The sequence below is a fragment of the Hippichthys cyanospilos genome, chromosome 19, assembly GCF_059441005.1.
Source record: "Hippichthys cyanospilos isolate Australia breed blue-spotted pipefish chromosome 19, RoL_Hcya_1.0, whole genome shotgun sequence".
In the NCBI taxonomy this organism is placed as follows: Eukaryota; Metazoa; Chordata; class Actinopteri; order Syngnathiformes; family Syngnathidae; genus Hippichthys; species Hippichthys cyanospilos.
Window position 1 is genome coordinate 14,469,691 of NC_142387.1, and position 14,001 is coordinate 14,483,691.

The 14,001-nt window shown below is 42.7% G+C and overlaps 1 protein-coding gene across 2 annotated transcripts in view; it reads left to right on the top strand.

Moving 5' to 3' along the window:
* LOC148408046 (cadherin-18) overlaps window positions 1–14,001 on the top strand; it is a 124,946-nt gene that overhangs the window by 62,644 nt on the left and 48,301 nt on the right. For both annotated transcript variants that reach the window (XM_088402284.1, XM_088402283.1), the window contains exon 2: window positions 10,510–11,011. In XM_088402284.1, the coding sequence (XP_088258410.1) occupies window positions 10,769–11,011 (243 nt within the window). In that variant the 5' untranslated portion in view covers window positions 10,510–10,768. The remainder of the gene's footprint in view (window positions 1–10,509; window positions 11,012–14,001) is intronic.

Consider the following 14,001-nt stretch of genomic DNA (forward strand, 5'->3'; position numbering starts at 1 on the left):
AGACCAAGACAGGAAAGAGGCTTCGGGATGTCTAGACCAAGACTCTGGGTGTTGAAGACCTTTGGAGATTGACACCGACACAAGAATTAGACTCTTGGATGTCGGGACCAAGACACCGTTGGCTTTTTGTGTGGTTGTCTCTTGAAGGTCTTGGTCATAACACAAGCAAGAGGGATGAAAAAAAATGAAAATAATCTGTTGGAATCAATCATCAGTTCTCAGTTCGCTTGGGACTTATGAATCATGGGAGGGCGTCATCGTCGAATCGATACATCATTGACCGACTTGCGTCATGGAGCCAGCTGGTTGGGTCAATGAGTCTTGGCACCAGTACGCCATTGGGTCCGTGCATCCTGGGACCGCTGCGTTATTGGGTCAGCGTCTTCGCACCGGCGATAGAAAGTCGGACCGGAGCACCATCGCATCCCGGGACCGCTTCCTTATTGGGTCAATGCATTTTAGGATGTGTGCTTTACTGACATGAATCAATTTGTCTTAGGACCAGTGCATCATGGGAACCTCTGCGTTTAATCTACCGTATTTTCCGCACTATAAGGCGCACCGGATTCTAAAGCGCACCCTCAATTAATGACATATTTGAAAACATTTTCCGCACTATAAGGCGCACCGGATTATAAGGCGCACCCTCAATTAATGACATATTTGAAAACATTTTCCAAAAATAAGGCGCACCGATTATAAGGCGCACCCTCAATCAATGACATATTTGAAATCTTTTTCCATATATAAAGTGCACCGGATTAGAAGGCGCACCCTCAATTAATGACATATTTTCAAACTTTTTCAATTTCAAACTTTTTCAATCACAATATAGTAATACTCAAAGTAATAACAATAATAAGTCAAATAATAACTCATAATAGCATAACTTAATGTCAATTTGAGCATCCTTGTTCAACTGTAAACACACAGAATAAACAGGTAAAGCTTAATTGGGATCTACCGATCCCAATCTCAATATTGATCCGTATATAAGGCGCACCAGATTATAAGGCGCACCATCAGCTTTTAAAAAAAATTAAGGCTTTTGGTGCGCCTTATAGTGCGGAAAATACGGTATTTAAGGATCGTCAATATCACCAGCAAACTTTGTGATTTCCGCACGTTTCGGGTAGCGATTGAAAAACCGTTTCATTGGTAACGGTGTAACGGCTCTATTTTAACACGGGACCGTTATCATCATGTAAAGAATGCATAAAGGCCGCCATGATTTTGCAAACGATGCGTAATGAGAGACGCTGGCGTGGCGTTTGGCCGGCAGTGAAAAGCTGATGGGAATCTCCTCACGCCTTTCAGTTTGAAGTGCGTCGTTTCCAAACATGCAAAGCCAGTCAGGGCTCAGCGTGCCGCATGAATACTTGATGTCCTATTAGGTGCGCCTTTTTTTTTTTTTTTTTTTGTCTGCTGCCTTTTAAATGGCTCTTAAAGGGTCCGCCGTCATTATGTAACGGGAGCACATTGCCGCTCGGCATTCCGGGACATAAAAACGTGCCGGGATGTGTGCGAGTGCGCTTTTGTCGGTTTCCACGACTCCTGTGCTGGAGAAGCATTACATAAACTGCAAATTTTTATGATTTACATGTTTCATTTCTTTTTTTTAAAGCACGGCTAAATGAGATTATTTGCCGGCGTCGTCCCAGCGCAACAAAGGCGGAAAATTGCAATTATCAACAAATCACTTCAGGAAAGAAATGATCATGTCTGAAAAATACTCCAGGAGGATTCCGCTCATCCGTTTTGGATCTTGATGTTTGTGTAAAACTGCTCGGCGGGGACTGCTGGAGTCCAATCCCAAAACCGACACCGGCTCCAAACCCTAATTTGGAACGTCGATCCAATGTTGAAATACTGTTTAAACACTTTCCGAACATGAGTTGGAACTCCAACATCATAGCTTTGAAACCCAAACTTGAAATACTAAAGTGTGCAAATCCCAAATCTTCTCTTGAAACCCCAATTTGAAACCCTAACGACCAAACCTTGGTGTAATACCCTTCCCTTGGCTTGGAACCCAAATTTCAACCCCTACACTTTGGTTTGAAACCCCAATTCATTTTTTTTAAATGGTTTCCAACATTAACTGGTTATTTCTTCCTGAAAACCCCAAACCTTGACTTGAAACCTTAATTTGAAACCCCAACACTAGAACTACTAAACTTTGATCTGAAACACTTGCTCACAACCAAAAAAATGAGAGTTTTAATATTAACCGGCTGCCCAAACACCTAATCTTGCATGAAAACCCCAAACTTTGGTTTGAAACCCTAATTTGAAGCCCTAACTTTGGTTCTACCAAACCTCGGTTAGAAACTCAAAATTGCAGCCCCAAATTCTGGATTTTAACATTAATTGGCGGCCCTCACACCTAATCCTGCTTTGAAAAAAAAATGAAAACCCTAACCCCCAAAATGTGCTCGGTCGAAACGGCGGGTTTGTGAGCGCGCTTGAAGCGAGCGCGGCGCCGAGCGCCACTCGACACGCAACAGTGAGCGGAGGTGCCGTAATTGGAACGAGGCCAGCGCTCCGTAATGGGGCGTGGGAGAAGGAGCCGGCGCTAATTCAAAGATGGACGAGGACAAGGCCGAGGGCGAGCGCGAGGACCGAGATGATGAGAGCCAGCGAGGAGAGTCCACGCCTCTCGTTTTCGGCAAGTCCGCTTCAAACCGCGCTCGTAAAATGGCCGACAGCTCCATTTTTTTCTTGCTAGCGTACGCACGTAAGATCGCTCTATTATTTCCAAAACGAATATACTCATCTAAACTCGATTGAACCAAGCCCACGAGTACTTCAAAAAAAGAAAATAAATCGTCAGTTTATACGGTAAAATATCGGCAAGTTGGTTGCTTGAAAAATACTGATAAATTATAGTTAAACATTTTCTACGTTTACGGTCAAAAAACTGGATTGATACCATTGATTTTGTATTGAAAATTTAGTGTCAAAATTTGTATTGATTCTGTTGAAATTGTATCAATATTTGTGTATTTTTTTTACATAAACATAGATTTTTTTTGGACCGTGATTCAATGGTACTTTTCTGGGACTTGCTGGTATTTTACCATGATTTTTTATTTTGTTTTTTTACAGTGTATGTTACAACGTGTTTATAAATACGGTAAAAAAGGTGTTTTGTTTGTTTGTTTTTTCAGATTTAAGTTCTTAAAATCTAATTTTCAGTCAGGGTTAGCGTTTGAAATTAAATTCATATGCGGTTCCGGATGATAAAAATATCCATATAATGGTTTTTAAAATTGTATTACAGTTTTAAGTTAAGGTTTTAAGATGTCAATGCACGTCATGGTTTTAAGCTAGGAGAGGCGGAGTTTCGAGTTTTTGCCAGGGTTAGATTTTCGAATTTAATCCAAGATTTTTAAGACATTGCATTTTCAAGTTAGGGTTTTCAAACGGGTAGGGTTTCAAATGAAGCTATCAGGTTATCATTTAATATCGTGCTTTTTTTTAAATATAATTTTCAGACACGGTTAGGGTTTCAATGCAAAGTTAGGCTTTTAAATGAAGTTTTGAGAGCAACCATGAGATGTTTTTTGGCTGGCAATTAGCGACAGCCGAGGCAGACGTGACATTTGCCTCCCCAAAGTTTGTTGTGCCCCAACCTCCCGAGAGCTAGCGAATGCATTTTCCAACTTGGCAACTGGGTCACGCACACCCTAATAACTTGTGTGCACAACTTTAAAAAAAAAAAAACCTCATCAGCAAGCGCAGATACGGTTTGCATTTGTTTGTTTGCGATGAGACGCCTTGACAACTTCCACAAAGTTGATGTGGTAAAGTCGCTTCTCGCATTTTATATTTAGCCCCTTCACCCCCCCAAAGATAAAAAAAAACACACTTTTAATTCCTTAATGTCATCATCCCCGAAAATAGGGTACAAAGAGAAATGCAGGCATGCGTCACACGTCGTTTAAAAGTTGAAACCGTAACGAGCGGCGGCAGCTGTCCTCGTTTGTTTTGTTTTCTTGCCTTGCTTTCAAATGAGGAGGGATGCTCAGGGCAGGGGCGGATCTAGCCCAATTGTAGAGGGGACCCCCCCCCCCCACCTCCCCCACACACACGTTCCATTTTCCATATTAAATAATATTAACACGTATGCAATCCAAAAAACATTTTAAAGAATGGTAAAAGCCTGATTTAAGAATTGAATTTGGGTTTAAATTTGGGTTTCAAACCAGGGTTAGGGGTTCCCATTAGGATTAGGGCTTCAAGTTAGGTTTCGGAAATAAGGTTAGGAGTTAGGGTTGGTTTTTGAGACCAAACTTTGAAGTTTGGCTTAGAGTATCACCACAAGGGCTTAATAGCCAAGATTAGGGTTTCAAAACCCAGTTTGAAGTCACTTGATATTAGGGTATCAAATTAGGGTACCAAAAAAATAGCATTTAGCCACAGTAAGGCTTTCAGATGACGCCTTCACCAGCCGGTTCGGGGAGAGAGTGAACAGATGGCGTTTCGGAGTGTTTTGGCGGTTGTTGATTTCGACGGTGGCGGGACCAAGTGACACGCCAAAATCCTCGGGAGCCGCGCGGGCCGATTAGCTCCAGCGCTAATCTGTGTTTAAAAACCTGCTGGCGATTAGCCGCAAGAGTGGAGACTTGAAGCAAAGGGGCTAAAGCCTTTGCTAATTTTGCATAACGGAGTTGGAAAATAAGCTTGCTGCTTTTTCACTCCTAAAACAAATGTTTTTCCTCAATGGTCCGACTTTGACAAGACCTTCACTGGACCGCGATGGTTTAAAAAAAAAAGTTCATCATAGCGGGAGTTTTTCACGTTAAACGAGGAAATGCGAAAAAGCGGCGTTAGCTAGCATGCGCCAAACAGCTGGACGCAAATGGAAAAGAGAGGACGATGAAACGGGCTCAATTTATTTGCTGGATTACAAGTTCTCACTTGTCTACTCCCAACTTACTTAAGAACTTGACACGAAAGGACGAGTCGCCGGGAGGGAAATTGGAGACGCTTGAAGAAGCGGCGGGGTGCAAAACGTCTGAGTAGTACCTCCAAACTTGAATATCCACACCCCAAAAAGAAGTTTCAAGAAGCAATTCCTGAAAGGACAGGAAGTCGGCCATATTGGTTGCTGGCAGACATTGGAGACTTGCTTTCAAAAATCAACCCTTAAGTTTAATGAAGTTTATTAGGCGTGTCCAACATGAAAAAACCCACAAAAATGTCTGAAAAAAATGTTATCTGGGTAGCTAGATGGCTAATGCTAATTTAGGTGACTTTCTTCATCACTTGTAGGCGGAGCATATCAGCAGCCATCGATGGATTAGACATTCAAAATTTTTGAAAATTCAGCTCCCGAAAGCAGTTTTCATTTCACTATGCAAAATTTGCAAGGCTTTATATCATGTGTCGACCCACAAAAACGTCTCAAGAACACACACATATATGAACACACACATATGCTAATTTAGTTGACTTTCTTTATCACTTGTAGGCGGAGCATATCAGCAGCCATCGATGGATTAGACATTCAAAATTTTTGAAAATTCAGCTCCCGAAAGCAGTTTTCATTTCACTATGCAAAATTTGCAAGGCTTCGTATCATGTGTCGACCCACAAAAACGTCTCAAGAACACACACACACACACATATATATATATATATATATATATATATATATATATATATATATATATATATATATATATATATATATATATATATATATATATATATGAACAAATATGGTGTTGTTGAAGCCTGAGCGACCCACAGAGTCTTTGAAAGGACTCGGATGTTTTTCTGACGCGAGGACTGGAGTGCGTCTGTCTCGCCGCGGTGGCCTCTCTCTCTCTTCCGACCCGCCCCGGCCTTGGGCCGTTTGTTGTCTGGCATCAGCGGGCGCACAGCGTGCAGCCGAGCATTAGCCGTTAGCGGCGGCCGCGGGGGGGCGCGTCCCCCTCCAAGCGGGGCGACACGTCTCCGTCTTTTATTGGCCTTCGCAGGTGGCGGGCGTCCCGCCGCGCCGTCACGGGCTACGGGCCGACGCGCCGGGCGCGCCAACCCAAAAGCGAACTCCAGTCGAGTCCAATCGAAGTTGTTTACACGAGCGCTTGATTCTCTGTGATTTAAAATTCCTGTTAGCATGAATAAAACAGAAGGCGCAATCCACAAACATTTTTTTTTTTTTTTTACGTGAGGTCTGACGGTAGACGCCAAGGTTTGGACGGGGCAAAAAAAGAGCAGAAAAGCAAATAAACACTGCTTCGCATCGCAGGAGGACTTCAAATTTGACACCTTGGCGTATTCTCAGAGGCAAAAGTACAAAAGTTGCCTGTTAAATTATTGAACATGTCTTGGTGACCTAGTCTCCTGTGTAGAGAGGTTCCCCGCAAAGCGTGGAAGCGCAAATTCGCGGCAGGTGCACCTCCATGCGCACCCAAAATAGCTTTTGTGATGTTACAACCCGCATCTGACTGGGAGCAGAATTTTTAGACCTGCGCTCTCATTCTGTGCCGTGTCTATCTATCTATCTATCTATCTATCTATCTATCTATCTATCTATCTATCTATCTATCTATCTATCTATCTATCTATCTATCTATCTATCTATCTATCTATCTATCTATCTATCTATCTATCTATCTATCTATCTATCTATCTATCTATCTATCTATCTATCACATAGCTAGCTAGCTACATATCTATCTGTCTGTCTATCTATCTATCACATAGCTAGCTAGCTAGCTACATATCTATCTATCTATCTATCTATCTATCTATCTATCTATCTATCTATCTATCTATCTATCTATCTATCTATCTATCTATCTATCTATCTCATAGCTAACTAGCTAGCTACGTATCTATCTATCTATCTTTCTAGCTATCTATCTAGCTATCTATCTAGCTATCCATCTATCTATATGCAATCTTTATTTTGAAAATGTATGAGTTATTCTTACAGTTTTAAGTTGCAATGTCACCATTCACCACTAGATGGCAGTATCCCTTTGTTGTGGTCTGATGACCAACTTTTCTATGTGGATTTGGAATGACAAATTGGACAAATGTAGCACGTAAAAAAATGTAAACATATTGAGTGCAGTGGTTCAAAGTTTTCGCGGGACAAAATAATGACAACACGAGCAGTTTTGCGTCGTCCTTGATTTCAAATATTTAGTCAGTGGAAATTTTTGGATTTCCAGATTTGCTACACAGATATTGCAAAATAACCCCCAAAACACATTTGCTTGCATTGTGTTGTATTTAAATATTTTTTGGGTCCATTTGACGCCCCATTAGCGCAGATGGGAAATTGATTAGCCAAATTCTTGAAATTCCCCCGACTGAATCTTATCAAGGCTTCTCCGGAACACGAATTAGCGTGCGAAAAGCGCGATTTGGATGTTGCTGCACCTTCACAGATGACAATCTGGCCGCAGATTACACGCGTTTATCCCCAGCTGCTCAAATCCAGCACAAGTTGTCTTGCGTCAACAAGCGCGCCGGCGCCTCCTTAGCTCCGCAAATACGTGTCGTGCGGGATTAGCCTTGGCTGCCGAGCAAAAATCTAATCAACGCGTTATGAATTATTTATCGACGCGGGGAAATAATAAAGCCATTATCACTTAGCACTCAACCGTGTTGTCTCCTGTGACTAAATAAATTTACAGTACACAATGAAATTCTCCAAATTAAAAAAAAAAGATCTTTGACGTGGATAGACGTCAACGGTAGCGAACGATTGAAAAAATATCTCGCGCGTATCCAAATTGTCTAATCAAAGGTGTCAATCGGGTTTGCGTGGCTTTGCCTAGCTAACTCCACTTTTTTGACGTAGCTTTGGAAATTTACATCCATATTTATCCTAAGAAGTCGCCATTTGATGATGTCACCGTTTGATGATGTCACTATGTCCGCCATCCACGCCTTGTTTTTTTCTCCAGCATTCCTTGGCGTTGATTTGCCAACTCAACTTTTTCGTCAAAGAATACATGAAAATTATTATATAGGAGGAAAAATAGTCAAGTAATTGTGGTCATAAATGATAATCCACCAAGAAGTTTTTTCTCTCATTTTTAATGTTTTTTTTTTTTTAAAAAAAACATAAATACATATTTTTTTTAATTTTTTTTTGTAGCACAAAAAAAAAACACTGAGGTTAATTTGCAATAATGTCGTGGTCATAAACAAAAATCCACAAAAAAAGTTTGAACTTTTTAGGTTTTGTGGTCATTTTTTAATTTGTTTCTCACGTTAAAAAATACACAAAATACATAAAAGCAATTTGGATTTTGAATTTGTATTCTTGAGGGGGATTTGTATTTTGTTGAATATTGAGGTAAACCTACAATAAAAAAAGTCATGTTAATTTCTGAAAATCCGCGTCAGACTTAAGCCGCAAAAACGTAACGGCGATGACGTGAAGTAACGCTGAACCTCCAAATTTAATGAGCGCCTCTACATTGACTTTAAAAACTTCGATTTTTTTTTTTCCTCTCCCCGAATGACAAAAGCTTGTTATGACTTTGCGTGCGGATGACAGCCCCACTTGTGGCGCCGAGCTCGACGACGCCATGACTTGCCGACATCCCGCGTTTTTGTCTCGTGAGCCGTTTTGAGGCTAGCGTCGCTTGCTTGCGCTTCGATTCGCCGTAAATCAAAAGAGGACCTTTCCCTGTCTTACTTTCCGACTTCTGTGCACGGTGGGAAAAAAAAAAAAAACTCAAGGAAGTTGTGAGTAAAGCCGCACTGTGAAATTAATTGGGCGAACTTCAAACAAGTGCACACCATGCAGACTTGCTGAAAATAAAAATTCACAGTATACCAAATTCACATTATACCACAAATCAAACAAAGGGAGACAGAAGAAATGGGATCGAAATGTTGATTTTGATTCAGAATTGCTATTTTTTTTTCACCGCCAGGGGCCAGTCTCTGCTCGTGAACCCAGCTGGCATATTACTGTTGTGTTGGTGCAGTGTGTTGGTGTTATGATGAAAATCTTGTCAATTTCGGACTTGTTTTTTTTCTCATGCGTTGAACCCTGCGGCTTGTAATCCCGTGCCGCTTCTGCAGTTTGTTTTTTTTACTAGTCACCAGGGGGCACTCTACACTAGTAAACGCAACAGGCGTGTCACTGTTGTGTTAGTGCGGTATTCTAACAATCCGAGTCTGTTGGTATTTTGTTGAAATTGGTCTGGTCTTTGCTGAAGGCACGATATTTCTGTAAAAACGAAAAATGTTTTAAATATAAACAAAAGCTGCATGACAAATAACATTTTCTGTTGAATTTTTGTTGGTGAGACTTTTGGGGACCTTTGGGGTTCGCAGCGAAGGATCAAATGAAAAACGAGGCTTCCAAAAGTAGTTAATTTGAAGCTAAAGTTAGCATTTCAAGATTGGGAATTATATTTGTTTTCAAACTGAGCTGAATTCAACCTAAGGTTACATTTTTAAATTAGGGCTTTTGCCGACGTGTCAGGAAAAAAACCAAAAGAACAACGCACTGTGATTTCTTCAATTACAAGTGTGTAAATAATCTTGTTCCGTAGCTCCAACCGACCGAAGATGAAAGTATGCGTGACTTGTGACGGTTCCAGGGGGCACCCCGCATCGGGGATTAACCCCGGCCTCTTCTCGGTCCCCCTGGATCCCTCCTCGGATTAAGCGGTCCACGTCTTAGGTCTTCAAAAGCAGGTGCACAGCATTGAAGAAGTGGCCAGCAATGCGCCCGTTTCAAGCTCCCTTTTTGGCCGCCGCCTTCTTTTTCTTCTTCTTCACGTTTAATATAGTCTTTTTTTCCCCCCTTATGCTTATTGCAGGAGACAGGTTCCCCGGCCTCTTATTATGGGATGCACGGTGCGCAATCAAAAGCCTTGGCGGCCACCTTTAATAAAGTCCAGTCAGGGAGCGTCTGATGAATAGCGTTGACCTCGGGTGCGAGCTGTCAGTCAGCGCGCGCCGTCCCGACCTAAGCGCCGTAACGTCTTCACTACAAAACGCCGCGCCGGGACTCAGACGGACCCTGGTCCTTTGATGGCGGCGGGGGTTCGGGTCGGAATTTCCATACAGGGTTATGGCTTCATATTGGTCTTCTGATATTGCAGTAGGGTTTTAAATGAGGGTTTTAAGACCGTTGGGGCGTTTCAAATGAAGGCTAATTCAAGCCTTTCAAATGTGGTATTTTGTCCAATCCTTTGATCTTTAAATCAAAGGCGTTTCACATCAAAATGAAAGCAACACTAGGGAGCTGAAATTTCACCCAGGTAGTGACAACGTAGAACACGGCACGATAACTTCATTCGGAGTGTGCCATCCCTTGGTCAAAATACGGTGAGAATGACGTGGAAGAAGGTTTGGAATTTTACTTCCAAAACAGTATTCTGGCTTCGTTTCGTTCTGAACTTGAGATAGGGTTTCCAAGACTGGGTTTTATGTTTGGGAAAAGGGTTTTTTGTGCAAGTCTGGACTTTGAATGATGCCCGAATGGTAACCGCGTGTCTGTTGTGCTCCTTCCCGCAGGATCTCCGTAATGGCTCCCGGGATTAACCTCCTCCGCGACTAGAACCGTCGGCGGGTCGACGTCTGCGGCCGGGCTGGGAAATTCCATAATGTAAAAAAATAGCCGGGCTTTTCGGACCATGACCCGGCCTGGATTTACCCGGACCGCTCTTCTCCTGGTTGGGATTTAAAGTTTTGCCTTGGGAGAGGTGGTGCAGCAGTGGCGGCTGCGAGGAAATTAAGGTCCGGGAGCGCTGGGCTAATCTTAGGAGACGCCGCCATGAGGATAGCCGGCGCGGGCGGCCTCTGCCCCGTCCTGGTCTGCCTGGTCTTCATCCAGAGGGCCCACGGGGCCAGCCACCACCCGCCCGCCAGGGTGCTGGCCCGGAACCCCAGCAGGAACCAGAGCAAGCTGGCCAACGGCGAGACCGAGGTGCACCACAGGCCCAAACGAGGCTGGATCTGGAACCAATTCTTTGTTTTAGAAGAACACATGGGGACAGAGGAGCAGTACGTGGGAAAGGTGAGCGCAATGACGTGCTTGCGGGGTCAAATTATAAGCTCAGTTATGTTTTTATGTACACTGAACTCCCTTTAAGAGCATCAGACACCCGCAGCTTAGATTCGGAGCAAAACAAAGCGATAAAGTGTTGCAATGAATTGCTGACTCTGTGTAGGTTTCATTAAAGTCACCCCAATGAAGGTGCCACAGGTGATCGATTACCAAATTAAGAGTTTAGAAACCCCAAATTGTCCAAATACTTAAAAAAATGTACGATTGGTAAGTTCAAATGTTTTTCAAAAACCCGATTTCTCAATCAGTTCATAAAATAATCACCAAGTAAAACTATGAAAAGAAAAGCCACTAGTTATAACCCTAAAATCCAGACGGGTTGGCCAGAGTTGTTATGCTGCACACAAAACTGAAACTGGTTATCCCCAAGTGAATGCTATCAAATATATTTTTTCTTTCCTTCTACCTATGATTCAAGTATATTTAAGCATCTCTATAATCAGTTCTCTGAAATCCGGCGCTATAGTTCTAAACTACGTTTTATGGTCACGTTCGTGTGTATGTTTTTGAATGTATTATTTGAAACTTTGAAACACATCATGTTCGAAACCTCCGAACGTTTGACGAACGTTCGCGACCTCGGACGAACCCCGACGAGATCAAAGAGCCGTTGTCCTCACGTTGGTTTTCACGCAGACCCTGGCCGGTCCGCGTTTCGATCATACCACGAACCTCCCTGCTCCAGCTAGCATTTCGTGCCTCGTAAGGCAATTTTTTGAATGCTTCTGCTGTTGTTGGGGCCAAAATAGTTGAGATATGCTGACGCGGTTTGTTTTTGCGGAGGTGGCCCACATGCTGCGCTCAGGTGGACGGCGCCGTCAGCGTTCCGCCTTCTTCTCGCCCTGTGATGTGGAAATGCGGGCCGGCTCGGCGCTTGTTGTGCCGTCATTAGGACGACTGGTGGGCTATGTTTTATTCCGTGTGATTAACGAGGACGGCGGAGCGGGCCTCCACGCCTGGCGTCCTTAAAGCCGGTGATTAGAACCCGGGCTCTCCGAGGCAGATTTGATCTCTCGCAGCGAAATGAAGCACGGCGGCGGAGGATGCCGCCGCAGGTCGCGGGCCGCCATTTAAAAAGTTGTCCCTCGCTGCGGCGGAAAGACAGTAGCGGGCGTCCTTCTTCCCGTGACCGCCGGTGACTTGCGTGGGCTGCGCCGCCGACCACGGGGAGTCGGTTGAGTCCTCTTGCTTTGCAGATTGCCCGTCCTTATCTCCCCAAATGTGAAAATGTGTTTCTCCGCTGCACTGATCATTATTCGAGGCACTCAGGCGCAGGCTAATCCCCTCAACTGCCGCGCCGGAGCCAGAAAGACAGCATAGTGACGGCGCATATGTCTGTATTCCCGCTTTAGAAGCGGGGAAGAAAGAAAAGCGACATGATGGGCTTGGGAAAAGGCAACAACCGCAAATATCACTTTCCGCCTCAAAAGTCTGATGATTGAATCTGCGGATGGCGGGTGTCCTTGCCAAAGCCAGAGGAAGGGTGAAGCGTGTTGGCGCTAACGGCATGTGAAGCACGAAACTCCCGGGAAAAAAATGGACCTATCGCTAATCTGCACACTCAATCGACTACTCTGTGTCCTCAATATACGAATCTGTTTCTTCGCTAATCTGTTCCATCAATTTACTTATCTGTTTCCTCGCTTTACTCATCTGTACGCTAAATTTACAATTCTGTACCCTCGGTTTACCAATCTGTACCCTAAATTTACAATCCTGTACCCTCAATTTACTTATCTGTTCCTTGAGATTAGTAATCTGTTTCTTCAGTTTACTAAACAGTTTCCTCGGTTTACAAATCTGTTTCTTCACAAATCTGTTCCATCAATTTACTTATCTGTTCCCTCGGTTTACTAATCTGTACCCTAAATTTACAATCCTGTTCCATCAATTTACTTATCTGTTCCCTCGGTTTACCAATCTGTACCCTCAATTTACAATCCTGTACCCTCACTTTACTTATCTGTTCCTTGAGATTACTAATCTGTTTCTTCAGTTTACTAAACAGTTTCCTTGGTTTACAAATCTGTTCTATCAATTTACTTATCTGTTCCCTCGGTTTACCAATCTGTACCCTAAATTTACAATCCTGTACCCTCAATTTACTTATCTGTTCCTTGAGATTACTAATCTGTTTCTTCAGTTTACTAAACAGTTTCCTCGGTTTACAAATCTGTTTCTTCACTAATCTGTTCCATCAATTTACTTATCTGTTCCCTCGGTTTACCAATCTGTACCCTCAATTTACAATCCTGTACCCTCAATTTACTTATCTGTTCCTTGAGATTACTAATCTGTTTCTTCAGTTTACTAAACAGTTTCCTCGGTTTACAAATCTGTTTCTTCACTAATCTGTTCCATCAATTTACTTATCTGTTCCCTCGGTTTACCAATCTGTACCCTCAATTTACAATCCTGTACCCTCAATTTACTTATCTGTTCCTTGAGATTACTAATCTGTTTCTTCAGTTTACTAAACAGTTTCCTCGGTTTACAAATCTGTTTCTTCACTAATCTGTTCCATCAATTTACTTATCTGTTCCCTCGGTTTACCAATCTATACCCTCAATTTACAATCCTGTACCCTCAATTTACTTATCTGTTCCTTGAGATTACTAATCTGTTTCTTCGGTTTAATAATGTGTTCTCTCGGTTTACTAATCTGTTTCCTCGGTTTGCTAAACCGTTTCCTCGGTTTACTAATCTGTTCCTTGAGTTTATTCAGCTGTTCCATGAATTTACTAATCTGTTCCCTGAGTTTACTGATCTTTTCCCGCAGTTTACTTATCCTTTCCATCAGTTTACGAATCTGGTCTGTGGATTTACCAATCTTGTCCGTGTTCACTAATCTTTTCCCTTAATTCATTCATCTGGTCCCTGTGTTTCCTAATCTGTTCCCTCAGCAATCTGTTGACGAATCTGTTCCCTAATTAACTAAT